The 27,285-nt window shown below is 47.0% G+C and overlaps 1 protein-coding gene across 1 annotated transcript in view; it reads left to right on the top strand.

Moving 5' to 3' along the window:
* The first annotated feature begins 19 nt into the window (after positions 1-19).
* insra (insulin receptor a) overlaps positions 20-27,285 on the top strand; it is a 48,200-nt gene continuing 20,934 nt past the window's right edge. The window contains exons 1-4 of the mRNA XM_056595775.1: positions 20-1,236; positions 7,648-8,196; positions 23,424-23,757; positions 27,130-27,269. Of these exons, the coding sequence (XP_056451750.1) occupies positions 1,158-1,236; positions 7,648-8,196; positions 23,424-23,757; positions 27,130-27,269 (1,102 nt within the window). The 5' untranslated portion in view covers positions 20-1,157. The remainder of the gene's footprint in view (positions 1,237-7,647; positions 8,197-23,423; positions 23,758-27,129; positions 27,270-27,285) is intronic.

The following is a 27,285-nucleotide window of genomic DNA, read 5'->3' as shown; positions in this document are numbered from 1 at the left end:
TGGTAATCCAATAAACTCCAGTCCGTATTTCCCTTTCGCCCCATCTGGCTCGCTGGAAGGTTTTGTTTACTGGCGAAGAGGCAGGGAAGAAGGGGATCCTAGGGGACCCGAGACCGTCCAATCTACCTCTTTTTGGGTGAAAAAGTATCATTTACGCTTGGTTTTATATATTTTTCTCCTCCACGCCGATGACTGGCATCAAGGGTTTCACCGGGTGCGGAGACACTGGCGCACTGTGCTATTCCTGCACAAAAATGCAAGCGGACTATCGAGCAAGCCACGGCGAGGTCTGACAGCGTTGAGTCGAAGTCTTATTGAAATCTCTGCATTGGTTGAAGAGTTTTGTTTGGATTTATTTCCCGACCGCAATCCGTGGTCGCAATTTAAAGGCAGGAAGACGATTGGAGCTACTTTCCGTCGGTCGGAGGTGGGATTTTATACAGATAAAAATACGTGGATTAAGCGCATAGACTCGTGTTTAGTGCACTACGCCACGCGTGTCGCAAAGCAACGTTCTCGTCGGAGTGAGAAGCGTTAATATCAACGATTATTTCGTTAAATGTTGTAATGCAGATGGATACGCATTTACAAAGAAGGTATACAATACTATTGTATGCAATAAAATAACTATGAGAGTTTCAGACCAGCACCAACTTTAGTTGTGGCCTGGACAGTTGGGGAACTAGCAGTTGTTTGCTAGCGCTAGCTCAGCATTGGCCAACACTGTCTGTTGTGTTACTACTATCTTCTGTTGTGTTGCTATCGGCCTGTCACGTGTGTGTTCGTCTCCACACATCGTTTGTACTGCTAGCTTACACTGGAAGACGGCACATTTTTTATTCGGAACCAAACACCCGACCCTGGAGTCATGCCGTACCTATGGGTTATCCATCGGAGTCCGCACCAGCGCCAGCCATGAAGCGGCTAACGTTAGCCGATGGACTGAACACGTTGGACTGTCCCTCCGCCCATTTCCCGGGATGTCTGTTTTTATTTGTGTTTGCCTGATTGCTAGTGCCGCGTAATAAAACCAATTTCCGCAAGCGGCTCTTTTTTTTTTTTTTTTTGCTTGTTGTTGCTGGTTTGGGGTTTTGTTCCCGAGGACTGTTTTAAATTTGATTTAGACGGCGTTGGGTGTTGACTTCACCTGAGTCAACATGCCGCTGCGGACTTTCTTTGTGGTTTTTGTGGCCACAGTCTGCGTTTTATGGAACAATCATCACACGAATGGAGAGAGTAAGTACTGTTTCATCTTCTTCACACTTGCACGTGTTTTGTATTTTTTTTTAGAATTGCACAGTTGGCCCAGCGGTCTGTGTTGTAGCTAATAACGCGTAGTAAACAATGATGTGGTAACATGGCACTCTATTGGGACAAAGTAACATGTCACTGTATTAGTGCAGGACAAAGGTTAACGCGTATCCAACATTTGAGTACACAAACACTAAACAAAAAACATTCTCCCCAGGTAGTGTTTTTATATTAAAGGGATATTAGGTTTATTGAACCTTGCTTATACCTTTTTGATTTAATCAGTGTTCAGGCAACATTATGCCGTTTTATTTGTTTTTTTTGCTGCATAATATATTTATATCTTATGTTTTACAAAATATGTTTATCAAGAGGCCTGCTACAACACGATATTTATCAAGATACAAAAATGAATGAAGTCACTATCTATCCTCCGTGCTTTCCCCCCACATTTCACTAGTGGTACACAACGTGACCTCACTTAAAACGTACAGGTTTACCTGTAGTCAGTCGCGTATTGCAAATGTGCATGTTGTGAAATGTGTTTCGAAACAGGTTGGTTTCACTGATCATCACGGGGCATACTATCTAAACAGCCTTAAGAGAATAGTCAATAAACCTGTCGCTGATAAAGGTATTGTTATGATTGGTTTTAAGTCGACTACATGCCTTGAACATAATAAGGTCATATCAGGTTTGTTGGTTATTTGTTGTTCAGAGAGGGAGGTTGAGCCTCGGTGTTCTCTATCCCCAACTGTGCCTCATGCTGTTTCTCAACAGTATAGACCTTCTGAAATAACTATAAATGTTCTTGTGACAGTTGTCTTTGCCTAGTTGGAAGAAACGATGCCCTGTGTCCTTATTTTTCCCCATTCCATGCATTTATCTAGGCCTATGATAAATAATGTTAGGCTACAGTTTTTAGGCACTTATGAAATTGCTATGCAATTCTTTCTTGAACGAGAGTGCGATTATTATTGACCTGGGTTCTGAATCTAACTAGCCGCAATCGACTAAGTGGAAATAGCGACCTAGTAGTAGCCTTTCCCTTCATTGAGTGCCCTATTCATGAAAATAGTATTATCTGATTGTATTTAATTGCGAAAAGCAAAGGAGCCAAGCAAAGGAGCCAATAAACAACATAACAGTTAAAGAGAAGTAAGGTGCAATCACCATATTTACAGCCAGAAATGTGACGGGTAACTGGAGATATCATAGATACACATTTTAACAAATTAAACGTTGGGTGCAATTTTAATTAACACAATGGCACAAGTAATAGTTAAAGTAAGGGCCCCAGAGGTTCCCAGAGATGTATGAGCCATCTATGTACAGAACCTATCCAAATAATGAGTTCTGTACATGGTTTGATTAGAATGTTCAGTGGTTATGTCTTGATATTTTAAATAATGGCCCTGTTAATGCACATAAGACTCATGGTTTACCATTAGTCAGAGTCTTAAAATGCAGCAACTTTTCAGTATTTTTGATCCAAGAGAGCCTATTCTTATGCATAATGAAGCAACAGATCGTTTTTTAAGAAACTTTAATAACACATTTTTGACTTGGATATATGTTCCAACACTGATACAGAATACTTGGGATTGCTCATCGTTTATCAGTTATTGAGCAAATTGGCAGCATCATTGCTACTGTTCTTTATGTAGTTCTGAGGATATATATCATAAACAAGTTGCGTTAGTGCATTCCTGCAACACACACACACACACACACACACACACACACACACACACACACACACACACACACACACACACACACACACACACACACACACCCTCTTTTACACTTCAAGACTAAAACCTCACACAGGATGTGTGTAGAGCTTGGGGGTCCATCATCCACACAGGCTTTTCGTTACCAAGATTGACCTGAATCTATAGACGAGATTCTCTTACTACTCCTGGACAGCCACACATGCACACTCTGGCTCTGCCAGAGCCCCCACCCCTCTCTACACAAGCTTTTCTACCCAGCTTTTCGAGGGTGGTTCATCTCCGTTCTTTTGCCTGATCTGCGTCGTCAAACCGGTGTCCTGCTTGTCATTCTCTGCACGGCCACCTTGTGTGTCAACAGAGCGCCCCTTTGTCCAAGGTGTTGGAGCCTGTTGTCAGGCTGCACTGCCAACCTGTTGTTGTCGTCTTTGGTTTGTTTAGTTGTTCTCGACACGGGAGGTCCGGTACTACGGCCAAACCCTTTAGGGGACTCACGGCTGCACAACAAGTGACAACCCCTCCACACGTCTAGTGTTACACAACACAAGTGATTGGCAGGTAGTGTTCCTTCTCAGACAATTATCCTTGTCACCATGCCCCTGATAAAAGGAAATGTCCTTGTTATTCAGGTCTTAAACTTTGACAGATAATAATGACCCCAGTGTCATTACCGGCTTATTTATCCCTTAAAAAAGAAAAAGGGGAACAATAATTATATTTATCATCTTACTATCGATATTCATCAAGTTTAATTTTTTTCCAATTCTAGCAAGATCTTGTCGTATCATTATCACACATTCAAAAGAATAATTCACATAATCTAGTATTTATGATCTCTAAGTATTTATTCATCTGTTAATCAGGTTAAATTATGCTGCAATGTTCCACTGAACCTAAGGTTATACTTGAAGTGCTTTAGGCAGTGCTTCATTTATCAGGCATAGAAATCGTCTGCAGTCGCACGCCATCAGCAGTCTTTTAAAGCCAATATGTCTTTCCATTTGGATTCATAAAAATGTCGTCATGGTTTTTATGAGGGAGACCGTTAACAGAATCATGTTTGCTCCTGGTACGCCGTGAATCATGTTTTAATTGTACTCTGTCTCTAAGCCACTACAAAATGCTCATGGTGAGAACACCAGTGCTCTGTGTGACAACCACTGAAACCGGTTGAATGTCAAACTTCATTTTTATATCCATCAATGAAGTAGACCACACAAAAATAAGTGACGCTTCATTCAGGCTATAGTTAATTTCTATTTTTTTTGTGTGTTACGAGGACGCGACCGCACAACACATCCTGACGCGCGGCAGATCGCGGTCGGCCTCGGCCACGGTGAGCGTGTTCCTCTGTGACCTCGATGTTCTGCAGATCACAGTCGACCGCAGCGCCGGCTGGAAAAATCAACAAGAGCGGCGAAACCTTGTAAAAGAGAAGTGTCGCAACGGCTCCATGTTTGTGTTCTCTCTGAATGCCCGGCGAGGCCTCCACGCTCCCTTTCGTTTTCTTGCTCTCCCCGGCATTGGGGGGGGGGGCCCCAGTGATGGTTCGTTTTCTCGCTATCCCCGTCGGTCGAGGCCCAGTGATGTTTCTCACCGTGGGTTGGGCGACCGCTAGGCCTATGACAGGTCCAGCCCACTCAGTTGCCATCGGCAGCCATGGTGAACGGTTGCCTTCTTTGCTTTAGTTCCTGCGCGACAGAGCGGGAACGACCTGGGAGTCAAAGAAATATAAATAATCATAACATGGTGCATCTGTATTTGTGGTCATGTCCCTGCAGGATTGAAATAGACCTAAAACTAAAAATGTCCGCCACTATTTTTCGCTGCTGGGAGACTCGCTGCCGTATCCTGCACAGGCTTGATTCCTTGCTGATGGAATTCAATGTAAAGTGGTCTCTAAAAAGTCATACATAGTCTCTTATTTAACTTCCCTTGCCTACCAACCCCCTGAGAAGAGATCATGTGCTTGCACCTTAGCCCACGAGCCCACAAGCTGACCTTTTGCCTCTCTAAGCAATTATTAAAGAGAAATATTTGCAACTGTGTGCATTTCACAATTCTTCGGAGGATTGTTATGCACAATAGGGTGCACTTGCACTGCTACCCACAAGTGAAGGCAGTTGTAGGCAGGCATTGAAATGGTTTTAAAACCTTGACAGGGGAAGTTGGTTTCAGCACCTGCTGAGTTAATTTTAGGAACATCTTGTGACTAACTGTCAACCTTTTGATTGCTCTTGCTCTCGCTCTCGCTCTCTGTGTTTATTTGATCCATAAGAGGTGGCTTCAAAAGGCAGATAACAACCTTGTTTAACTTGCTGGGGGGGAGCGGGGATGAGCTGTGGAACCTTACTCATACTGCCGTCGGTTTTAATTGGCTTTATACCCCGTGTCTTGGCCACTGAGAATCTGCTCTGGTCATGATTGGTGTGCTAAAACGTAGTGTCTGTGTTCTTAGTCTGGGACGGCTCGTAAGCAGGCTATGTACTGAAAGTTAATGAAGGGAATGGGCCATCCAAGTTGCCATGGTTACCCCATTGCTTGTGGCGGCCCGATACCTTTTATTTTTTCTACTCTGGAGGAGGTGATGTGATTCCGCCACGGTCTGGGCTTGTTTTTGGATTAAATGTTGTTGTCCTGAATGGCGATGCACAACACGGGAGTAGAAAATGTTTCGGAGAGTTAAAAAAAAGGCATTAATTTATTCGTCGGCTAATTGTGTTTGCCTTTTCGTATCGTGAATTGTGAACCCGGTTTTAATCACCAGACACAGACAGAGCTGTCAGCTTGGCTAAGTCCTTTGCCTTCCTGCTGTGCACCGGCGGAGCCTGAGCGTTCCATTATTGCGATGCAGCCACTGTCTGTATGGACGCCTGGACGCAGTGTATTAGATTCTCTTTGGGGAATGCAGGGCTAAAAATACTGTCCCGGGCCTGAAGTGTATACACACTGACTGCAGGCGGGGCACAGCACCCCAGCGGTGTCCGACGGGGTCGGCTCCCGTTCCCGGCCGGGTCGTCTTACTGACACGTCCCTCCCAGGTGTCCGTCCCATCTGACGCTCGCCCCAACGTCCGCTGTCCGGTTTTCTTTTTTAATCGGCGCTATGTTTGAGAAGCAGTAAAGAGTTAATCTTCAGAGGGAGGTGAATGAGTTTCCTCTAAGGCTGGTCTTCAGCAATGGCTCCCAGCGCTCTGTAGGCTGGGACTGCAGCTCTCTTTTCCTTTTGTAAAGCTACATTCTCCTGGGTTGAAATGACCAGTTTGCGGGACACAGTTCATGCTTATGATGTGGCAACACTTCAGACCACAACCGAGGCTGAGGATTGGATTGTAAAAACACTTTTTAAACGAACTACTCTGAATGAGCAGATTATCCTTTTAATAGCAATTCAAAACCACATTGTCCCAGCCAAAACCATTTCAGGAGTAAGCTCAGACAATTTTAATGTGCTGTTAACATTCAGGCTATAAAGGTCACAGAGAGAAAAGCTTGTTTGTTTTCCTGAACTCGAACCCTCCGGATTGAACTCTCTGGGTCTGGGTGTCTGTTACTGTCCTGTACCACATCGTTTAAATGCGATGCACCCATTTTCGATTTCTAGGCTTAACCTTTTCCCTCAACCACTTGATTCCGGATGTAAGAAACTCGGGGGCAGTTCACCCCATTGCAGCATTCCTTCAGCCTCACCTAGTGACCTTTGAACTTTTCAATTGCCCTAGAAATTTCCCTATGCTCTATCTTTGGAAGGAAAACATTTTTTATCTTTTGCCCTGTTCCTCAAACCTTAGATAGATAGATGGATAGATATAGATAATATAGATAATATAGGTCAAAATAATAATAATAGCAAATATATATATATATTTTTTCATACAATATTGGCCTACTGTTGACTTGTAAATAGGATTGTAGTTGAGGTATATTTTTAACACATTAGCTAATGTTTTCTTAAATAAACTGCCTTAAATGACGCTAGCAGCACCGCAGACCTAATAAGAGGCAGAGGACGAGCCCAAGGGGAGATTGATGACAGTGTTCCGTATGACGGTGGCCGCTGGCCAGAATTGTGGTTGCCAAACAAAGTGTCTGTGAAGAGGCCTGGTTGTCATCAAAGCCGTAACCACACATTTCTCAAGAAATATCCCTCTCATTACGCCCTCAAGGTTCTTCCTCTTCAAGACCACCCTAATGTTCTTTCAAACATGCCCATCGAACAGTTGAAGAGCTGATTTCCTGTGTCACACAGTGGCCCCATTGATCTGCCTGAATCAATAGGGAACTGAAAAGGGACATGTATACAATCAGGAAGAGCTTGAAAATGTATTAAAACTGTGGCATCGATTTAGGACCGGGGCAAGCTGTACATGTTAAAATGTAACTCTTGCTAAATCGCCAACTCACCGTTATGGTTTATAATGGGATATTTCCAAGTTAGAAAAAGGATACATTATTTTTACATTCCAGTGTACACCCAGAAAATCGTGTAATGCTTGTCGAAGCCTAACCTGTAAGCTTAATGCTGTTACTTTCCATCTACCAGCTCTACATTTAATGCAGTGAGGAACTCAGTCCACCTAATAAAATCTCTCTCCTCTCCCTCTCCCTCTCTCTCTTTCTCTATCTCTCTGTGTTGTTATTCCCCCCCCCCCCCCCCCCAGTTTGCCCAAGCAAGGACATCAGGAACAACGTGACCAACCTGAACTTGCTGGAGAACTGCACGGTCATCGAGGGCCACCTGAAGATCCTGCTCATGTTCAAGACCAAGCCCGAGGACTTCCGCGGCCTCAGCTTCCCCCGGCTGCGCGTGGTGACGGACTACCTGCTGCTGTTCCGCGTGTACGGCATGGAGAGTCTCACCGACCTCTTCCCCAACCTCACGGTGATCCGCGGCAACAACCTGTTCTTCAACTACGCCCTGGTGCTGTTCGAGATGCTGCAGCTGCGGGAGATCGGCCTGCACAGCCTCATGAACATCACGCGGGGCGCCGTGCGCATCGAGAAGAACCCCGACCTCTGCTATCTGTCCACGCTGGACTGGTCGAAGGTGCTGGACACGGTGGAGGACAACTACATCGTGGCCAACAAGAACGACCGCGAGTGCGGGGACGTGTGCCCCGGAGCAGCCAAGGGGAAGACCACCTGCCAGATGACCACCATCAACGGGCACTTTAGCGAGCGCTGCTGGACACAGAAGCACTGCCAAAGAAGTAAGTCACCCCTTTACCATTGTGTTCGTGGGCCCTTCTTACGTAGGCCGTACACGGAGATAGGGGCTAGAGTTTGAGACTCGGACTCGAGTCGCAAACACTGTGACGCATTAACTTTAAGGAAATGTACTACAAGATGAATGCCATTCCTTGCGTAACCTTATGCCTCTGGTACATATGCACACGCCTATGTTGGTGTATGATCGCAAAATATTCTTATTTTCATTTTTTTTTCTATTTCATCACTCGTAACACGAACACGGCCCCCACACGTTTTGAGAAAACTGGGGTGAAAGCCTAGGTTTTGATGCCTGAAAGTTTCCTCATTGTATTCTCATCTCGTCACCAGCAGTGAGGTGTGTGGTGAGCTCTGCCTGGGCAGTGGTTGACATAGAGAGAAAGTTAAGCTTCCCGAACACTCAGAGAGTGTTATGCTTTCCGAACACTTGAGTGTATTTCTCTGTGCGCATATCGCTACATGCAGAGCATAGCACAGGATTATCCATGCAGTCTATAGTATTATCAGTTATGGCTTTTTTCCCTAACTAGTCCAAAATGAACTCTGTGCTCTGTGATTACATGCCGTCACAACTTTTCTTAAAGGCATACAACACATTTAATATGATTATCATAAGAAACATCACATTATTAAAGTGAACAAACAACTAAAGAATACACTATTTATATTCAACGTCAACTTGTCTCCTATCATTTTTATTATGTGTGTAGGCCTATATATTTCAGTGTAGCTTAATAATGAAATATGTATATGCTTTGGTTATATACAATTAAAACGGTATCAGGCCATCGATAAGTATCAGTAATGGAAAAAAACACATTACAACCATTTGAGACTTGACTTGGACCTGCAAAAAATGACGTGAGCATCTCTGGCCGTACACACGGGTGGTATCGAGGACAGCCATTGAGTTGAAAGGACGAAACACACTTGTTTCTTCATCCCAAGACCACAACAACCCGATTGTAATGATTAGGATTGCAACATGTTCTAAATTGAATGGTACTTTAAGTGCTGCTCAACTCCAACAACAAATGTTTCCAAAAAATCAGTTGGACAAATTAGTCATAAGAAGCATCGCTACAACTTGTTCAAAGCATCCATGAATAGGCCGACTGTGCTGGGGCTCAGCTCCCCTGGCCGCCCACGCCCAGCTCTTCCCTTTCAAAGAATGATATCAGGATAACGTGCTCATCGCGCAATGCTGTGAGCGCTTGAATTCTACCGCAGCCTGATAATATTTACAATTGTTGTTATCCACGTTAGCAACATCGGGTCCTATACCATCCAGTACAACCACCGCAAATCCAAAAGGGATTCTCGCCCACATGCCGGACTGATTCCTCGCAGCTTCATGAAGTCACAAGTTGGCCTCGTATGTGCACATCACTCACCTAGCTTTCAAGGAAATGAAGAACTTGCCCCGCGCTGCAAGAATGTGGAGACGCTGCTATGGTGATGCGCTACGCTCAAAAAACAATCTGCTCACTAACCCCAGTTCCAGCTTCAGGTTTTTATTATTCAGATAACATATGGTGTGTGTTGGGGTGCCATTAAAGTACTAAACATGTATACACATATAGAGATAGATTACTACTAGAGTTGGAGAAACACTAGTTGTTTCTTGCAGATTTCTATGCTTGTAGATAAATTCAACTAATGATAGGATATGCACTGGATGGAAGTGATTAGCTGGCTACCTTCCTGCCACTCAGGGGGAAGTTGTGTTTTGTTAACACGCATGTTGTGTCTCATTTAGAGCTAAGAGGTCAGATGGAAGTCATGTGCTCGTGTTTAGTGGGGCCGGTCCGGTTTTAGGCCGGACCCACTAATATGATGCAAGGCGCTCTCCGTCAGAACCGTGCATGTGTGTGTACACCGGGCGGGAAGGTTGTCATACCGATGATCCGTGGAGAAGCCAGAGGGCAAGGCCGACGACAGCCACCCCTCCCTGAACTTTTTGTTGGCGTTTCCTCAGATTGTATCCGAGGAAATACGCTTTGGTTTCCTTATCAAGTGGCTCCTTTTTAATCGTACAATGACAAGCACAGACATTTGTATTTCTTTTTTTTACTCCGGCAAAAGAGTTAAAGGTTGAGTGGGAAGAATTTTGCGTCTGGGTGCTGTCTGAACTCCCTGGCCTTGCCCTGTTATGCAACACTCGACACACATCATGTAACCGGTGCTTCTATGTGTTCTACATCTGGTGTGTGTGTGTGTGTGTGTGTTAGGGCTTTGACTTTTGCCCAAAAATCATATTCGAAGTTTGTTTGTTTATTAATATTAATATTTGAATATATTCAAATATTTATTAATAATATTTTGACCATTGAAAGCCTTCAGAAAGACCTTGATTGGGCTTCGCAAGGTTTGTTTACCGCGTTGCTATGGTTACCGGTCTTGCGTTTTCCAATAAATCGCTGTCTAATCAATACTTCATTCACTGCCTCTTCCGTGGTCATTACAATATTATGAATAGACTGCGTCGGGTTCTCCGACGTCTCTCCCTCTTGGCCTGCCCATAACAGGTTTGAATATTAAGGGCTGCCTAATATTCGTTCGAATTTTGATTTATTTTTTGATATTCGAATAACGAAGTTCGGAGTCAAAGCGCGTGTGTGTGTGTGTGTGTGTGTGTGTGTGTGTGTGTGTGTGTGTGTGTGTGTGTGTGTGTGTGTGTGTGTGTGTGTGTGTGTGTGTGTGTGTGTGTGTGTGTGTGTGTGTGTGTGTGTGTGTGTGTGTGTTAAACACTATAGAAACGCTACCTGAAGCGAGGTTTTATTTATTTACAATTCTGTCTGACTTTGTTAACATTGCTTCTGCTGCTGGTACGAATAACTGCTGCTGCTACTATTACTACATACTAATACTACTATTGTCTCCAAAGGTTTTGTCTAGCTGTGGGGAAATTGTTGTGGAAGGAAGCGAATGCACCCAAGGCCTGGTTACTCAGAGATCATTTTAAAACTGTATTTCACGCCTTCCATTATTCTGCAAAACACTCAAGGTAGGAAGTGGAACCGGCAGTGGCCTGATCTGCTAACAAGGTCTTGCAGTCCAGCACAGGCTGGGGCTTGTAGCCTTGTGGTGTAGGGTCCGTGGTTTCTTTGACTATTGTACCTAAAGCGTTGAAGGCCTCGTTAAGCCCCAGCTACGACCTCGGCGTTCAAGGTAGAGTGAGTTTCAATCCAGTACAATGGAGAAACTTTTCGTCAGTGTGATTTTGAGGTTTTGAAGATCCCGCCGTTTTTACACTTTCTGTATAATCGGTAAATCACCGTAAAACAAGGCAAAACAGCCATGAGTTTTGGCTGAACTCCCATGTTTAGAGTCACAACCAATTTCCTTTTCTAGAATCTAAAATGGGGGCAGTTTAGGCCATTACGGGGCCAACCACTGCTAATTTCTTCCTATTTTTTTTCCAACTAAATTGCATGTGTCCATTAAACAGAGTGCAGGGCCTGCTTGTTATGAAAACTCTTGACACACATGAACGCGTGCATGCAAGCTACTTTCACTCCATGTGTTGTCTTCAAAGAAAAGGTTATGAACAAGATGAATAAGTCTGAAACCTTGTCAGTCAAACTACATTATCAATACTGTTGTACTTTAACGTTGATATTCAAATGATTGATTGTTGGAAAATAAGCCGTACACACAGCTATTGAAATATTTTCATAGTGTTCAGAATAGTCAGACTTATCACCAGTGGATTCATATTTCTCTTTGGTTCCCTTTTGTAAACAGCGCTTGTTTAAAGATTAGCGCTCATTGCTAGCTGCTGTGTGAGGTCTGTTGAGCCTGGGATAGGGGGAGTAGACGCGGCCTGTGGGGGTTTGGCCATAGCTTAGTGAGAATCCTGGGTTTTCCCCTGAGATTCAAATTGTTTCCACTTCCTGACTGCCTTACTGCATATATTCCCAGCTTGAAGGTCATTTTTATCTCACACTAAATAATTTAATAGTCTATTGTTTTTAGTTCACCTATGATACCTTGAATCATTGAAACGTCTTTATCACTGATCAATCAATTCCCCTACAAAAGTGGGTTTCAGGACATGGCTCAGAGATGGGGGGTACGATGAGTCCTGAGGGGGCTCCCCTCAGGACTCATTAAGTGCTGCTCAACTCCAACAACAAATGTTTCCAAAAAATCAGTTGGACAAATTAGTCATAAGAAGCATCGCTACAACTTGTTCAAAGCTTGTTCAAAATGATTGTTAAATGATTGTTAAACTTGTTCAAAGCATCCATGAATAGGGGGCTCCCCTCAGGACTCATCGTTAAAATCGCTCATTTAACTCATTGTTAAATGAGCGATTGCTCATTTAACAATGTGTAAATAATAATAAAAATAATAGTGTATAATAGTAGCGAAGTGAAACGATGAGTCCTGACGGGGAGGGGGGGATTTCGCGATTGCTCACTTAACAATCAAAAAAAAAAAAATAGTCATTCAAACTATCAGACCAACGATCGCAGCAATCGCTTCCCTGTCGTTATTGTGTTAAACCAGCCATTAGCGCGCAAGGGGGAAAAGGTGATTGGTGATTGGCTCCAGTAAAAGGGGATCGGAAACAGAAAGCAATGTATTGCTCCTCTTCAGCCCCTGCTGCAGAGCGAATTCAAGTCGCCGGTAGAACGGGCTGGTGGTGCCCGGTCTAACACCGTAATCTATCTAACTATAACCATTATAACATTAATCTCATTGTTTGCTGCGTTACCAACGTTGTCTATGCTGATTTAGGGTGCGGGATGTTCAATATCAATAAGGTTGAGTTCATAAGGCTAACATTATCTTTTCTGTGTCAACAATCATTTTGGGCAGGTGTGTTTGAGCACACATTGGTAAGTTCCAGATGTCGCCGATCGTCTTCACTGTGTGTAATATCCTGCTGCTTCGGGTTGTCCTTTGTAGGCGCGTTGAGAGGAGGAGCGAGCGAATCAGCTGTCAGTGCGTGTGCATGCATCAGTGATACGCGGGTTGAGCAAATAAGTGGTAGTGTATACCCGCGCACCTTTGGCATGTATGCACGCTTGTATCTGTGTGCGTGTGCGAACAAGAATGACGGGGAGAATGAGTGCTATGCAGAGATGAATGAAAGGAACGATATTTATATTTCAAAATCGCATAAAAAAATTGTGGCGCTTGGTGTTGTTTCTGTCGCGCTGTGCCACACATTGGCACATCAACATAAAGTTTAACTAAAATTCTCTGTCGAACAATCGCAGGTTATTTTTATTGTGCATGCACATTACCGAACACAAAATGAAATGGAGGAAGACGCAGGAATTAGATAACATATTAAACTTGGAAACGACAAAAAAAAGACGACAGGAGAACTTATGCCTCATGAGGAGACTAGACCAACATGGAGAAAAAAAAAAAAAACCTTGATGGGTAGATGCCGAAATAACAGACACATCTGAACCGTTGATAATATCCAGATTATGATGTTCACCGAACTCTGTCATTTTTTCTTATGCAATTGATAGGCGTGATCGTATGCAACACCACAATGTAAATCAGCACAGCTATAGGCCCAGACCTGTTGAGGGACCCAATGCGTGTTGATCTTGTCAAACAGAGTCAAAGTCTGAAAGGTATTGGATATTCACACTCCTTAATAAAGCAAAAAAAAGAAAGAATAAATCAAAAAAAATATGGCTTAACATTACATGGTGCTTCAACTTCTTAACCTGAAATCGCTCTCGCTGCTTGGGCTCTAAACTACATGGTTTTAGTTGGGTAAAACTTTCACAAGATACTGAGAACTCTCTTGGAGCTGCGCTGCAAAGCCAGGGAGGTTCTTGAAGAGCACTGGCAGTACCTACCAGTAGAAAGTGATCGTTCCCCCAGGGCTCGCTGTGGAGGCACCACTTGACGGGCCGCATTTGCGTGGTCCATAACTCGATGAGTAAATACTCAGTGCCTATTTAATTACGTGTGTGTGTGTGTGTGTGTGTGCGTGTGCGTCCGCGCGTGCGTGCGCGTACATGTCTAAGGTGCTTAGACATGTACGCCCACTTCTATCACTATCTCTATCGTTATCCCACTAAAGGATGGCTGCCACATGCGTCCAACCAGAATACCTAAATCGTACATCCTCTCATGACTCTCTAAGTTGTAGGAGAATTATTTAACGTGTTTTGTGTTCTTTCGCCTCTCCATCTCTCTTTATCTCTGTTGGCCGTGGGCTCAAGCCAAGGCAGCTTTATTTATATAGCACTTTTCATAAACAAGGCAGACTCAAAGTGCCTCACATAGAAACATTGTCATGCATTCAAATAAAATAATAGATAAGTGAAAGAAAACATCTGCAAAAAATAAGTAAAATAGATAGAAAATAAAGGAAAAGTTAAAAAAGCATTTTAGAAAGTGCAATGTATTTAAGATCCGATCAGCCGTCTCTGGGGTACCCACGTCGGGACTCGGTGTAAACATGCAGCGATGTGCGACAGTTATCATGCGGGGCTAACTGTTGCCGCGTTGCGTTGTGCTACTGACCACTCACCGAGTGAGGTCAGGTGTGGGGCCTACCGCAGCCGCTCGCTCCTCTATATGGAGCGTCCAGATTTACCCTTCACTTGACGTCATGCATCTGTTTCCACTAATCACCAGACGGTGGTGTGTGTGTGTGTGTGTGTGTGTGTGTGTGTGTGTGTGTGTGTGTGTGTGTGTGTGTGTGTGTGTGTGTGTGTGTGTGTGTGTGTGTGTGTGTGTGTGTGTGTGTGTGTGTGTGTGTGTGTGTGTGTGTGTTTTTTACCATGACGGCGAGGGCAGACGCCGCATAAATCACAAGGACATTGTGTGTGTTCGCATGCGCACGCCGTTGCAGACGGGGGCTATTGTTTAGTCTGCGCTGCTAGGGAACTGTAGAGGGTAACATGGTGGCGCAAACAGGGGTAGGAACACATCGGTCCCATGTCCCATAGTAGCCCGGAGCAGCAAGGGCACTTGCCACTCCAACTGTGTGCGTGCATGCGTGCGTGTGTGTGTGTGTGTGTTCACCTCAACGATGACCTCTGCCGTGTGTCCCCCTGTGGCACACACACACACACACACACACACACACACACACACACACACACACACACACACACACACACACACACACACACGGGGACACACACACTCGGACACACACTCGGGAACACACACACACTCGGACACACACTCGGGAACACGCACACACTCGGTCACTCATACTCGGACACCGACTGGTGGCTGGCGCCAATTCCATCTTCGGCAGCGAACAATGGCTGTCATAGGAGTTTGTCAAAGGTCTTCCTGATTGCTTCCCGTCATTGTGGGGTTGCTTCCTCCCAGATGTTATGAATGAACGTGTTTCTGTGTGTGTGTGTGTGTGTGTGTGTGTGTGTGTGTGTGTGTGTGTGTGTGTGTGTGTGTGTGTGTGTGTGTGTGTGTGTGTGTGTGTGTGTGTGTGTGTGTGTGTGTGTGTGTGTGTGTGCGCGCGTGTGTGCGCCGCAAAGCCGCTACGCTAACAGAGCCGACACTTTTACGAGACCAAAATACTGTCGGGTCGCCCCCCGGGGGGTCAGCGGGGCATCAAACAGGACAACTTGAGTCGCCAGCAAAATAATCCCCCCTTCCCTGGGAGGCTGAGGATGTTGTCGACACACCGTATTGTTTTGGGAAGGAAGAGCCCCGCGTCGTTGAATAATAAATAATAAAGAAGGAGAAGGCCAAGGGCTGTGGCGGGGTCCGAGGTTGACCAGAGGCGTGAGGTGACGGGGTGGCGGCAGGGAGGGAGGAGGTTTGAAAGGTTCGTCATCCCAAGGAAATGGCATTAGGGCTTGCTATTTTAAAGGTGTGTGTGTGTGTGTGTGTGTGTGTGTGTGTGTGTGTGTGTGTGTGTGTGTGTGTGTGTGTGTGTGTGTGTGTGTGTGTGTGTGTGTGTGTGTGTGTGTGTGTGTGTGTGTGTGTGTGTGTGTGAGACCCCTTCTCGGTGCCGTCTCACTGCCGTGCTGCCGGTGAGGGGGTGTCGGGGAGAGTGTGGTCCTTCTCACTCCAACGGTCGCCTCCTAAAACATGACCCGTGTTTAGAAGCCAGGCCTGGCCTTTCCCCCCCTCTGCATGCTTATGATTCATTCTCCCTCGTTCTATTTCAGGCCATGACAACACATCCGCACGCACACACGGACGCACACTCTTTTATTTAGAAACTTTTTGTCCTTAATGGTTGAAAACAAGAAAACCGCAAAGGAATTGAAGAGGAAGCGACGGCAGCTGTGGAGCGGGTTGTCTCTGAGGTCCACTCGGATGGCCCGAGTGAAGTGGTGCGGGGACGAGCTCAGTTCAATGTTAATACCCAGTGCGTCTTATTGTTCCAGTTTGCCAGCCTCAGTTTTGATGGACGGCTGTCAGACGCGGTTGAGACCGGCTGCATCTACCACCACCAATGTATGCCAATGTTTACAGTTCAGCACACCGAGAACCACACACACACACACACACACACACACACACACACACACACACACACACACACACACACACACACACACACACACACACACACACACACACACACACACACACACACACACACACACACACACACACACACCGTCTCCACTGAACTGAGTGAACGGCTGTGGGCCCGTCGTAGCGCCCCAGCCCGGTCTGTGAGCTCTCGTAGTGTTCACTGCCAGAAGCCTTTCCCCTGGAATCTCAGATATTTGAGGCATTTGTTAAAGCTGGACAGACGGGCGTTTCTTTACAGCCTTGCGCGCTCTACACAGGCGCTCTATTTACAAGGGCTTATCGCCGCCCGCGGGGGCCTCTCAGCGCTGGATGTGTTTTAACTGTGGGCCTCCCATTTCAACCGCACGCTTTTTGTTAAGAAGAATAAACATTTGTGTTTGTCCGTTATTTTTTTCTTTAAGTAGTTCGTTTTTCGTTGGCTTGAAAGAAACCAGTAAAAATACGCAAATATAGTGTTGTTTTTCACAGTGATTTAGCCCAGTGATTACGTTATGTCGATTCACAAAGAGTCTCAAGAGGTCATCTGAACCAGCACTGAACCCAGCAGAGCTAAAGCCAATGAATCTCCTTATTTGATTAAACCTTTCATGATCTAATATTATTTCTTAAATGAATCAATACTTTTTTCTAGTGAGTTTCCCCCCCTGTTTTTTTTCATTGCAGCTTTATCCAGCAAAACATTTATACACTTATAATCACTCATTAACAGGCACCCAAATCGATAACAACAACAAAAATTATAATAATTTGCGAAAATTGTTTTCATTTTTTTGGGTTATCAACCAAATCCGGCCCGAGTAAAACGGCCGCGTCTGTTCTCGGAGCAAACAGGGAAAGGATATGAGCAATCAAGGCCGGGTGCCGCGTGCGTCACCTGCTCGTCCCGGAGACGGCGTGGTTAAAGCGGGGCGTCAAAGGGCCCCCGCTTTAGCCAGGCCCTAATTCCACTCACCGGGGCCGGCTGGATGAGCGGGCGGGGGCAGCTCTGCATGTTGTTTGTCTGTTTTCGTTCTATTAATGGAGGCCCGAAGGCTAATGAAATTGTTTACAGTTCCTGTTGCCACGCCAGCCGCCTCAGTTGAGGCCCAGCTTCAGTTGAGTCATCGCGTCCGCGGGTAGCGGGAGGGCGACGACAATAACTCAATAACTCGGCGTCGTGATAATGACGGCGGGTCGGATGAGAGGCAGCCGGATATTGAAAGCCAATTCAGTGTTTGCTCGGAAAAACACATATTCAACCGTGAATTGACTCAATTTACCGCCGCCTTGATTGAACGCAGCCGCAGTACTGTGTCTCTGAGTACCTTTAACCAGCAGGTAACTATTCAGTGGGCCTGTCTAGCTCCGTCGTTGGAAGATGATGGCATTATCACTGCCAGGGTTGAGCGTTTGATTCCCGCAGGGGCCACCTATGCTAAGAATATATGAACAATTTATTGTCCACCAAGTGGAATATTATCTATGTCTATATATTAGCACAAAATTGCATAGATAGTGGGATTTAGTTTAAACTCATAAGCCATAGCATGTTTTCGTCCGTAAACAATATGTATGTGAGTCACCAGGTCTTTGATTTCAAAGCTGCATTGAGCAATAGATCATCCCTTTTAATATCTATTTAAAACAAAATGTAATTTAATCTTTCAGCTTCCTTCCCCATTTAATCCATATCATTCACCAAGGAAGTCAAGCCAAGTTACTTCTTCTTTATGGATAGGGCGCTAGAGGTCCGGGAACGCTTCTGTCAACACTTTAGTTGAGGTCACAGCAACCATCATCAGAATGGCTGACCGAATTGTCATTGGTTAGTTTTGGATATTCAAACATTATTCAATTATTCTGGTAGCACTTTGAGCACTGCCGACCAGTGTGAGGATAACCAAGCCTAACCCCCCCTGACCATCTGGGTTTTAATTATTAACGTATTTAGAAGCTATTGCCGTGTTCAAAAGACACCAAAAAGCTCTATCTACTAATAATAATGTGTCTGTTATTTAGTAAACATGAATAGCACAGGGAGCCATGTTTTCACTTTATCCGTCACCCACAACAGTTCCTGTGTGATTTTATTACCGATCTATTCATTCAAAACACTGCACAATGTTTGAACCTCCTATTTGCTTTGTGATGATTGGAATATTCCTACTCCCATCATTTGGAAACCATGTGTGTATTCGGAAACTTCATTGAAGCTCTGCCACAACCAAGTCAAACTCGGAATGATGTCAAACTCGGACATCATCTGACGTGATGTTGCTTTGCATTTTATTTGTATAACCAATTTAACTACTTTAGAAAACGAGTTGATAGAAACTTGAATTCTACAGCAGTGTTCTCTGCCTGCTACATTTGCAGCCAGTGAAAGATACACACTATGAATTGACTTTTTCTTTCTTTTTTTCTTCAACTGATATTTTCGGATATTTGTTTGGAAACCTAACCAATATCCAAAGCATGAAGTGATGTATTGGGGCCAGCCCTAGTCTGTACTATTCAGGCTTCTGGTTCACAATGGCAGTGGTATGACTTTGCCGTTTGATGCTATAAGACACACGGGACATGTATGCTTTATATTTGACTAATTGAAGTGCCACTTCATAAGTCTTCACAAAATCCTTTGACTGTGTTGCATCCTGTTTCACATCCTGTTATTTCATAAGAATACGATTGTGCTACGGTTTGATACCAAACAGACTCTTACAAGTGCCCACCCCGTTGGAAATGAGTAGAAATGTACGATTCTATGTCAATGTGACAAATCCCTTTATCACTTTATGATGGCCAGAATTGCTAAGCTGAAGCACTTGGCCTTGTCCTTCTACTCAGGGTCCCCGTGCTAATGTCATTTGTCAATCCACCACATGCGACCCATGTCATGGGCTGGGAATGTAAATTGGCAATTGACAGAGCTCCATCGTCGATCCCTTTGGACATCCCTGCCAGGGCTCCGATGTAAGCGTAACCCTGCCGTACAGCCGACCGCTTACACAAACACTGGGCCGCCGCAGTCGCTTCAACAAGACTTTGCACTCTCAAGTATTGCTTACTCTCTTCTTTCCACTTGCACATGGGATTGTGTGTACACTTGGGTGCTTGGATTCACAGAAAGACTGTGTGGGGGGGGGTTGGAGGTGGGGTGGTGTTGCCGACTCCTGTACCGTGGGCTCATTCTTGGGCCTTGTGGTGGAGGAGGACACTCCACCTCGTCGCTAGATGCCCGCTCGCTCGATGGTGGTGCAAATGTGTTTAGTTACCTCCCCTTCCTAGTTGGCACTGTCCGGACAGTGTGCATTCATGCTACTCACTCAGGGGCCTGCTGTAGGGATGGATTGTTGTTGTTGGGATGGTGTGTGTGTGTGTGTGTGTGTGTGTGTGTGTGTGTGTGTGTGTGAGACGAGAGGTGGGTGGGGGTCGAGGTCTCGCTCATTGTGCGCTTCTGTCCGAGTGAAACTGCTGCTAATGAGATAAAGGAGCGGGCATTCCTGCCGCATTGTTCGGCGGGCCGTCTTGTGGCCCCGCTGCACAGGCTGCGTGACGAGGGATCAGACAGGCCGTTGCCACGGTGCCAGCGGATTCCATGAAGAATAAAAGAAAAAATAATAATAATATCTAACTTTTGTTTTTGATCTGGTCGGCTTTGACCCAGGGGGCAGCCAAGTGTCAGACGTTTTCGACCAGCAACTCCTTCACTGGCTGGCTCGGTGTAGGAGGCGGGAATGTGTCCGTCTGTGTGTGATTCTGTAATGACACAGAGATTTACATATTGTGAAGGAGGGACGTTTAGGTGGGCTTGTGGGGGCCTGACGATGAAAGGTGCTCAGGGGGCTAAGCTTGAAACTGTCCCCGACAGGGGAACAAAAACACCAGTAGAGCACGGCCAATCATGTTGTTACCGTTATTAGGTTATAATTATTATATTATTGGTTTCTTTGAAGAAGCCTCAAGAGAGTCACCTACTGAAGACAAAGATGGTATTTTTGGGGCAATGCTATTTTCTTTAAGCGCTGTGTGTGTACCAAGCAAGTGGGCCAGACAAAGTAAGTGTTGGCCACAACGGGCGCTCACTGTATGTGTGTGGATATAGAAGGCACACAAGGGGTTAAAGCCGCGGCCGCTTTTCCTTGGAGATGGGAGAGGCTGTTTGAATGGCTAGCTGCAACGGCCAGCCAACACATTGGTTAAGGCTGAGGGTGGATCTGCGGTGGGAACTGTGCTCCGGCATGGACTACCACCAGCCACGGATCAGGCATGAGTGAACGAGGGCAGCCAGCAAGGCTACGTGTGTGCTAGGGAGGGCGGGCGAGGGGGAGGGAGAGCGAAAGAGAGGGAGAGAGAGAGAGAGGGAGAGATATGTGTGCGGAAGCGTGTTGGAGCAGGAGCCGACATGGAAAAGGAAAGTGCCTGTACGCCGGGGCGGCCGTGTGGAGAGCAGGAGAAGTTTGGCGCGTCCCCCGTCCCTCTTGTGTATTGTTTGATTTCATTCATTCAATTCTTTCCGGTTCGTTTCCCCTCTCTGCCCTGCCGCGTGGCCGGAGGTCGCCGAGACCGTGCCCCCGCGGCGAACCGACGTTCGTTATATCATTTGTTTTTCCCAGAATTCGAGGCCCCCTCCCCCTCTTGCCCCCACCCCCCCACACACACACATACACACCCGCCTCCCCCCCCGCCCCTCAGACAGCCATGCTCACATTACCGACCACACACACACACACACACACACACACACACACACACACACACACACACACACACACAGCCACACAGCCACAGCGTTTTAGGTCAGGCCTTTGAAAGGCTTACCTAAGTTGAATGCATCAGGGCCGCGGGCCGTGTGGTTTTGTTCCGTTAGGGGCAGAGCGGGTGTCACATGACTCTGTGACAGTGTTCGGACACTAGAGTCGGACGCCCGCCGACGACTCTTTCCTCGGTTCTTTGCCTTGCACTAACTAAAGGAGCAGCACCAACATTTTAACATAATCAAAATAAAGGCCCAGCTATTTCTATGTTTTCACTGGAAGCATTCCATCGATGCGTCTTCTGTCTCTAGTATCGCAGTTGGATGATAGAACGTGTTAGTGACATGGCGCAGCAAATGTAAAGTTTATCTTAAGTATTTGATGCACACGCCGTCACAGTGCTGCATTAAAGGAATGTAAATGTCAGTATACTAACTAGCCACGCCAACACAGCGATACTAATGCTTCCTTTTAGCGCACCTCAAGGGTGGGGCGAAGGTTAATCCCCCGAGGATCGCGAAGACCCTACAACTCGACACAACAAACACACGCACGCACATAGTGACCTCCCCTTAACCTGAGCCCCTGGGTTGTCCCACCTATGTTGGGTCGACGCTAATCTGGGCTGGAGAGCTAATCCGGTTGGACAGGTCAGTCTGCCGTATTTACCTCTCGGAACACTTTAGCTACGCCCACACACGTGCGAGTCGTGTGCACGCACACACACAAACACACACACACAAACAAATACACGTGCACGCAAATAACACGACGTCCTTGGCCCACAGAACAACAACAACAAAAATCCCTGCGACGCCTGTACAGACTGACAGGAACCCACACTCGTACACACAAACAAACACACACATACCTGCTGATCCACAACTACCAGGGTTACGTAAGTGCAGTATAGAGGGACACCCGTTACTTTGGAAAAGAGCGCACCTTGGCTCATACTCAGCCAATAGCTTCTGTGACTGTCTTGGTTCTCTGATTTGGTGTGTGTGTGTGTGTTTCTGGCGCAGTTAGTTTTTCCCTGCTCTTTTGTGGCTTGTGCAAGTCTTGGGTAACATTGCTAGAGAGAGACTGGCCTATGGGTTGCATTGTATTCAGCCTCACATGAACGCAGCCTGCAGGATAAAGGTCAGGCCTAGTAGCCCGTGACATATACTTGTATGACGCTTGTAGAAAAGCCTCAGCCAAGTTCAAAATGAGTAGAACAAAGCTCATGCAACATGGTTGTTTTACTCGATTGGCATTTGAAAAGCAATATTCCAATTTTGACTGCATATTTTAGGTTATTCAATAACCAAATATTGACTGGATTGTTTGTGACTTTAAACCGGAAATGAATTCCAATTCTCATACTTTTGCACGTCATATTGTGAACTTCTCTTGTCGGATCTCCCAAGTCAGAAACATGATTGAATTGCTATTAGAAAACGAAAATGCAACCACAGAATGTCATTCTTGGGGATAAAGTTCAAGTAAAGGCGAGATGGTGTATTTCTTTCCTTCTTTTCTCTCTGATGCGTCTACTTGTGGAGGAGTATCTGCCTCTTGTCGACGTTCTGTCCCCGCTGATATTTATTTGTTTGTTAGCCAACAGCAGATGGAAGTCTGCTCTGCTGGCCTGAAGCCATCGCCATGGAGTCAACGCTGGGGGCTGGGGCTGAGGCTAGGGGGGGGGGGGGGGGGGGGGTTTAAGACCACCTTGTCTCGGTGTCTCGGAGAGCCCTGTGCGGTCAACTTGAACTCTGATATTGCTGCTTTTGTACGACTCCTTTTGTCTCCCTTCCTTATTTACACTCTGCAACTCACCCGTGTTCAGCAACGGCCCATGTTTTCCTCATGCCAAGCCTCGATATCTCCTTTCACGACGTGCGATTGCAACTGGCTCTCACTAACCAGCTCCCCCCCCCCCTCTCTCTCTCTCTCTCTCTTCCCCCCCTCCCCTCCTGCAGTGTGCCCGGTCCACTGTAAGCACCGTGCCTGCGCCCGCAACGACCAGTGCTGCCACGAGCAGTGCCTGGGGGGCTGCGTGCGGGGCGACTCGGCCAGCCACTGCGTGGCCTGCCGCCACCTCCAGCACGGGGACACCTGCGTGAAGCACTGCCCCGCCGACCACTTCACCTTCAAGGGCTGGCGCTGCGTCTCGCAGGCCTTCTGCCAGGAGCTCCACAGCCGCTGCAGGGAGCAGCGCAAGAGCTATAGCCCCGACTGCCACGAGTACGTGCTCCACAACGGGGCCTGCATCCCCGAGTGTCCCTCCGGCTACACCACCGTCAACGCTTCCTCGTAAGTGTAGGGGCGGGGGGTGTCTGTCTGTGTTTTATTTTTTTATTTTATTTTTTGGACTAATAAGGATTGGGATTATTAAGGATGGTTTTCTAGCTTTTAAGGAACTTATTTGTGTTGCTTTTATTTTGGCCTTGCTTGTCCATGCGACGTTGTCTGCCTGCATTTTGGGGACAACGTAACTCATGACCTTAAACTGAAAGACCCCAGTAGCCATGGAACAGACCTCACAGCTAAAGAGTTTATGCACGCACGCATGCACGCACGCACGCACACATGAACATACAGAGAGGCATCTGGCGATGCCACAATTTACTGAGATTGCAGGGAGCTGGTTGAAATGTAAAATATGGAGCTCTTATTGAAATCCAATCTGAATTAATCACACACACTCCGCGCTGTGCACACAGGGCGTACGGAGACCATTACCGCTTCATACTTGAGCGTAATACTTTGGGCCAAAACAGCGGCCACAAAAGTGCATTTATGAAATTAAATGGGGGGGACTTTATCTAGCTCTGGATGTGCAATGTGTATTCTCATTAAGAAGGCTTTTAGGGAATTGATGTGAAATTTGTTTTCATACTGATCAGAGATTGCGAGCGCTTATTCATTAAGGTATGAGTGTGAGTGTTTACAGCTCCCTTTCGTCTTAAGCTTCACCCGTTAGCTGTGTGTGTGTGTGTGTGTGTGTGTGTGTGTGTGTGTGTGTGTGTGTGTGTGTGTGTGTGTGTGTGTGTGTGTGTGTGTGTGTGTGTGTGTGTGTGTGTGTGTGTGTGTGTGTGTGTGTGTTTTGGCTGTGTGTGTGTATTTCGGCAGTGTGTGTGTATTTCGGCAGTGCGTGTGTCGGTGTGTTTTGACACACAGACTCCCAGTGTTGTGTGTGTGCGGGCGAATGTGTGCATGTGTGTCGCTGTGTGCAGAATGTGAGGTCAAGGCGTTGCGGCGGGGTAAGCTGCTGGCACAGCCTCGGTGACTCCGCCTTTGACTCCGCCCTCGTCCTCCCCCCCCCCGCCCCCCCTCCCCCCCGCCGCTCCCCACAGCGTCGCGTCTCACGTCCGGGGCGTAATAGCAGGTTGGCCTGCGTCCCTGCCGCCAGCACTCTGGGCTGTGCCCCGTCTGCCCCGGAGCGGGCGCCAAAGGGGGGGGGGGGGGGGGGAAACGCCGGAAGGCGTTTTTGAAGTGGCGTTCGCTCGTTTATCTCTTTCGGTCCCCCGTGTCGGATGTCTGGAATCGTGGAACGCCGCCGTCCCCTCAACAATGGAGGCGAGGTGTGCTTAACCTGTCGGTCGAGTTGTGCATCCTGTTTACATTTAGTAGTTGTTACATTTTTGAGCTGTTTGGTTTGGCGCAAGAGTACACACACTGTGCGAGCACATATAGCCGGAGGGGGGGGGTGGGGGGGTGGGGGGGTGGGGGGGTGTGGGTGTGGTATCAGAGGGTCAGGGCTCTGGTGGACAGTAACTGGTGTCCTACGGTGGATGTGGATCGGACGGCTGCCAGGTGCTTACGAACCCCGTCGCCGATGTCCACAGCATCGGCCAAATCTGGCCTGTATTGCGGTTCAGGGCTGGCGTGGACGTGACCCGGGCCGGACCTGTGGGTGTCCCCATCCTCACCCGAGGGGCCCCTGCTGCCCGCGTGGTCTGACAGAGGCTGTCTCTTCCCGACGACGGGAGACGCTGATCTGTGCATGTGCCTGCGTGGCCGCGTTGTGTGTTTGTATGTGTGCACTGGGCATCTTAATGATCTGCCAAAAACAAAAAGTCGGTCATGCGGTTTTCCAGCAGTGACACCTTGCATCACTTGTTGCATCACCCCCCCACACCCCACCCTGACACACACACACCCAACACACCTCCTGATGTGGGTGCGGTGCCTGGCATCGGCTCAACGACATCCTTTTGTCTCTACTACTTACTACTGTTGACTTGCGTCCCTCCATTGTGGATTGTGGATTCTGTACACGCCACCATGGTTTACACAAAGCCAAACAGGAACAACGTGAGGCGGGTTCATTGACAGCTGCTTAGGCTTCCCCTTTTTGACCAACGCTTTCACAATTGTCGTCTCTGGCATATGTACCTGGTGTGTAAGAGAGCCGGGTGGAGATACCGAAGGTGACAAGACAGATCGTGACCAGCCGTGACGGGGGCTCGAGAAACAAACGGCTGAATTGTCCGTAGGAAGGGAGGCGTGTGATCAAGTCCAAGTCATTGTTGTTTGTTTCGAGAGACGTGTCAAACCCCCCCCCACCCCCAACAGTATCGGCGCCGCGGTAACAGTTAGGGTTTGTACCAACGGGCTGGAGAGCTGTACCCCTTGATGTGGTGGTTTGGTGTCGTGGTTAGTCGCGAGGGACGTTTGGCGGCTGCGTCAGCCTGCGCTGCTTTCTCGAGCACAAGGTGCACCGCAGCATCACACTGCACACGCGGCGGGGACGCACCGTGCCCCTATTTACATCCGGCAAGGTGTAAAAGATGTAAAACCAGCCGGCGAAAGTCAAATAAATGATACCACTGTTAAGTCACAAGGAGGAAGGGGATGGTGTTGCAGACGTCGAGGAAGAATGTCACCTTTATGAAGCCCTGTGCCCGTTTTTAAAGCACATGCATGAATCGCCGCAAACAGCACTCAGCCAAGAGGCTGGCTTGGGCAGGTTACCAGAAGCAAGGGCTTTCTCACCTCGAGAACTATCCAGCGTAAAAAGATGGCTCTGACACATGTGAAACCGGGCACAATGGCCCCGGGCGAGCCGACCATCGCTGTCTGAGCCGCTCGCTAATCCACTCATATTGAAACTAGCCCCAGAAAAATCCCCAGTCTGAGTTTCGTGATGCGTGCTGCGATGTTGCTGTGACCTGCCGCAGGGTTCTGACACTGGTTCCAGGAGACGGGGTGGTGGGGTGGGTTGTTGCGACCTTCTGGGAATCTGAACGCAGTTATCTGGTTATGGGATGGTGGGCATATGCAACCCACCTACAGAGAAATCTATCTACGTGACCCTACGTAACGAGAGAATTATTCAGCTTTATCTTGTTTTGTTCATGTTTTGTGTTCTCTCTCTTCTCTATTTCTTTCACTCACTCCCTCTCTTCTCTCTCTCCTTCTGTCTCTCACTCCCTCTCTCTCTCACTATCAATTCTCTCTCTGACCATCAATTCTCACTCTCTCACTCACTATCAATTCTTTCTCTGTCTCTCTCTCACACTCTCTCTCACACTATAAATTCTCTGTCTCTCTCTCTCTCCCTCTCTCTCCCTCCTTCTCTTTCACTATCAATTCTCTCTCTCTCTCTCTCTCTCTCTCTCTCTCTCTCTCTCTCTCTCTCTCTCTCTCTCTCTCTCTCTCCCCCTCCCTCCTTCCCTTTAGGCTGCACTGTATCCCGTGCGCGGGGCTCTGTCCCAAGGTGTGCATGGGTTTCAAGACGGTGGAGTCGGTGACGGCGGCGCAGGCCCTGAGAGGCTGCACGGTGCTCAACGGGAGCCTGGTCATCAACCTGCGTGGTGGGAGTGAGTATCCATGATC

This window comes from Gadus chalcogrammus, chromosome 8 (genome assembly GCF_026213295.1).
Source record: "Gadus chalcogrammus isolate NIFS_2021 chromosome 8, NIFS_Gcha_1.0, whole genome shotgun sequence".
Classification (NCBI taxonomy): Eukaryota; Metazoa; Chordata; class Actinopteri; order Gadiformes; family Gadidae; genus Gadus; species Gadus chalcogrammus.
This window is presented reverse-complemented; position numbering and strand designations above follow the sequence as displayed.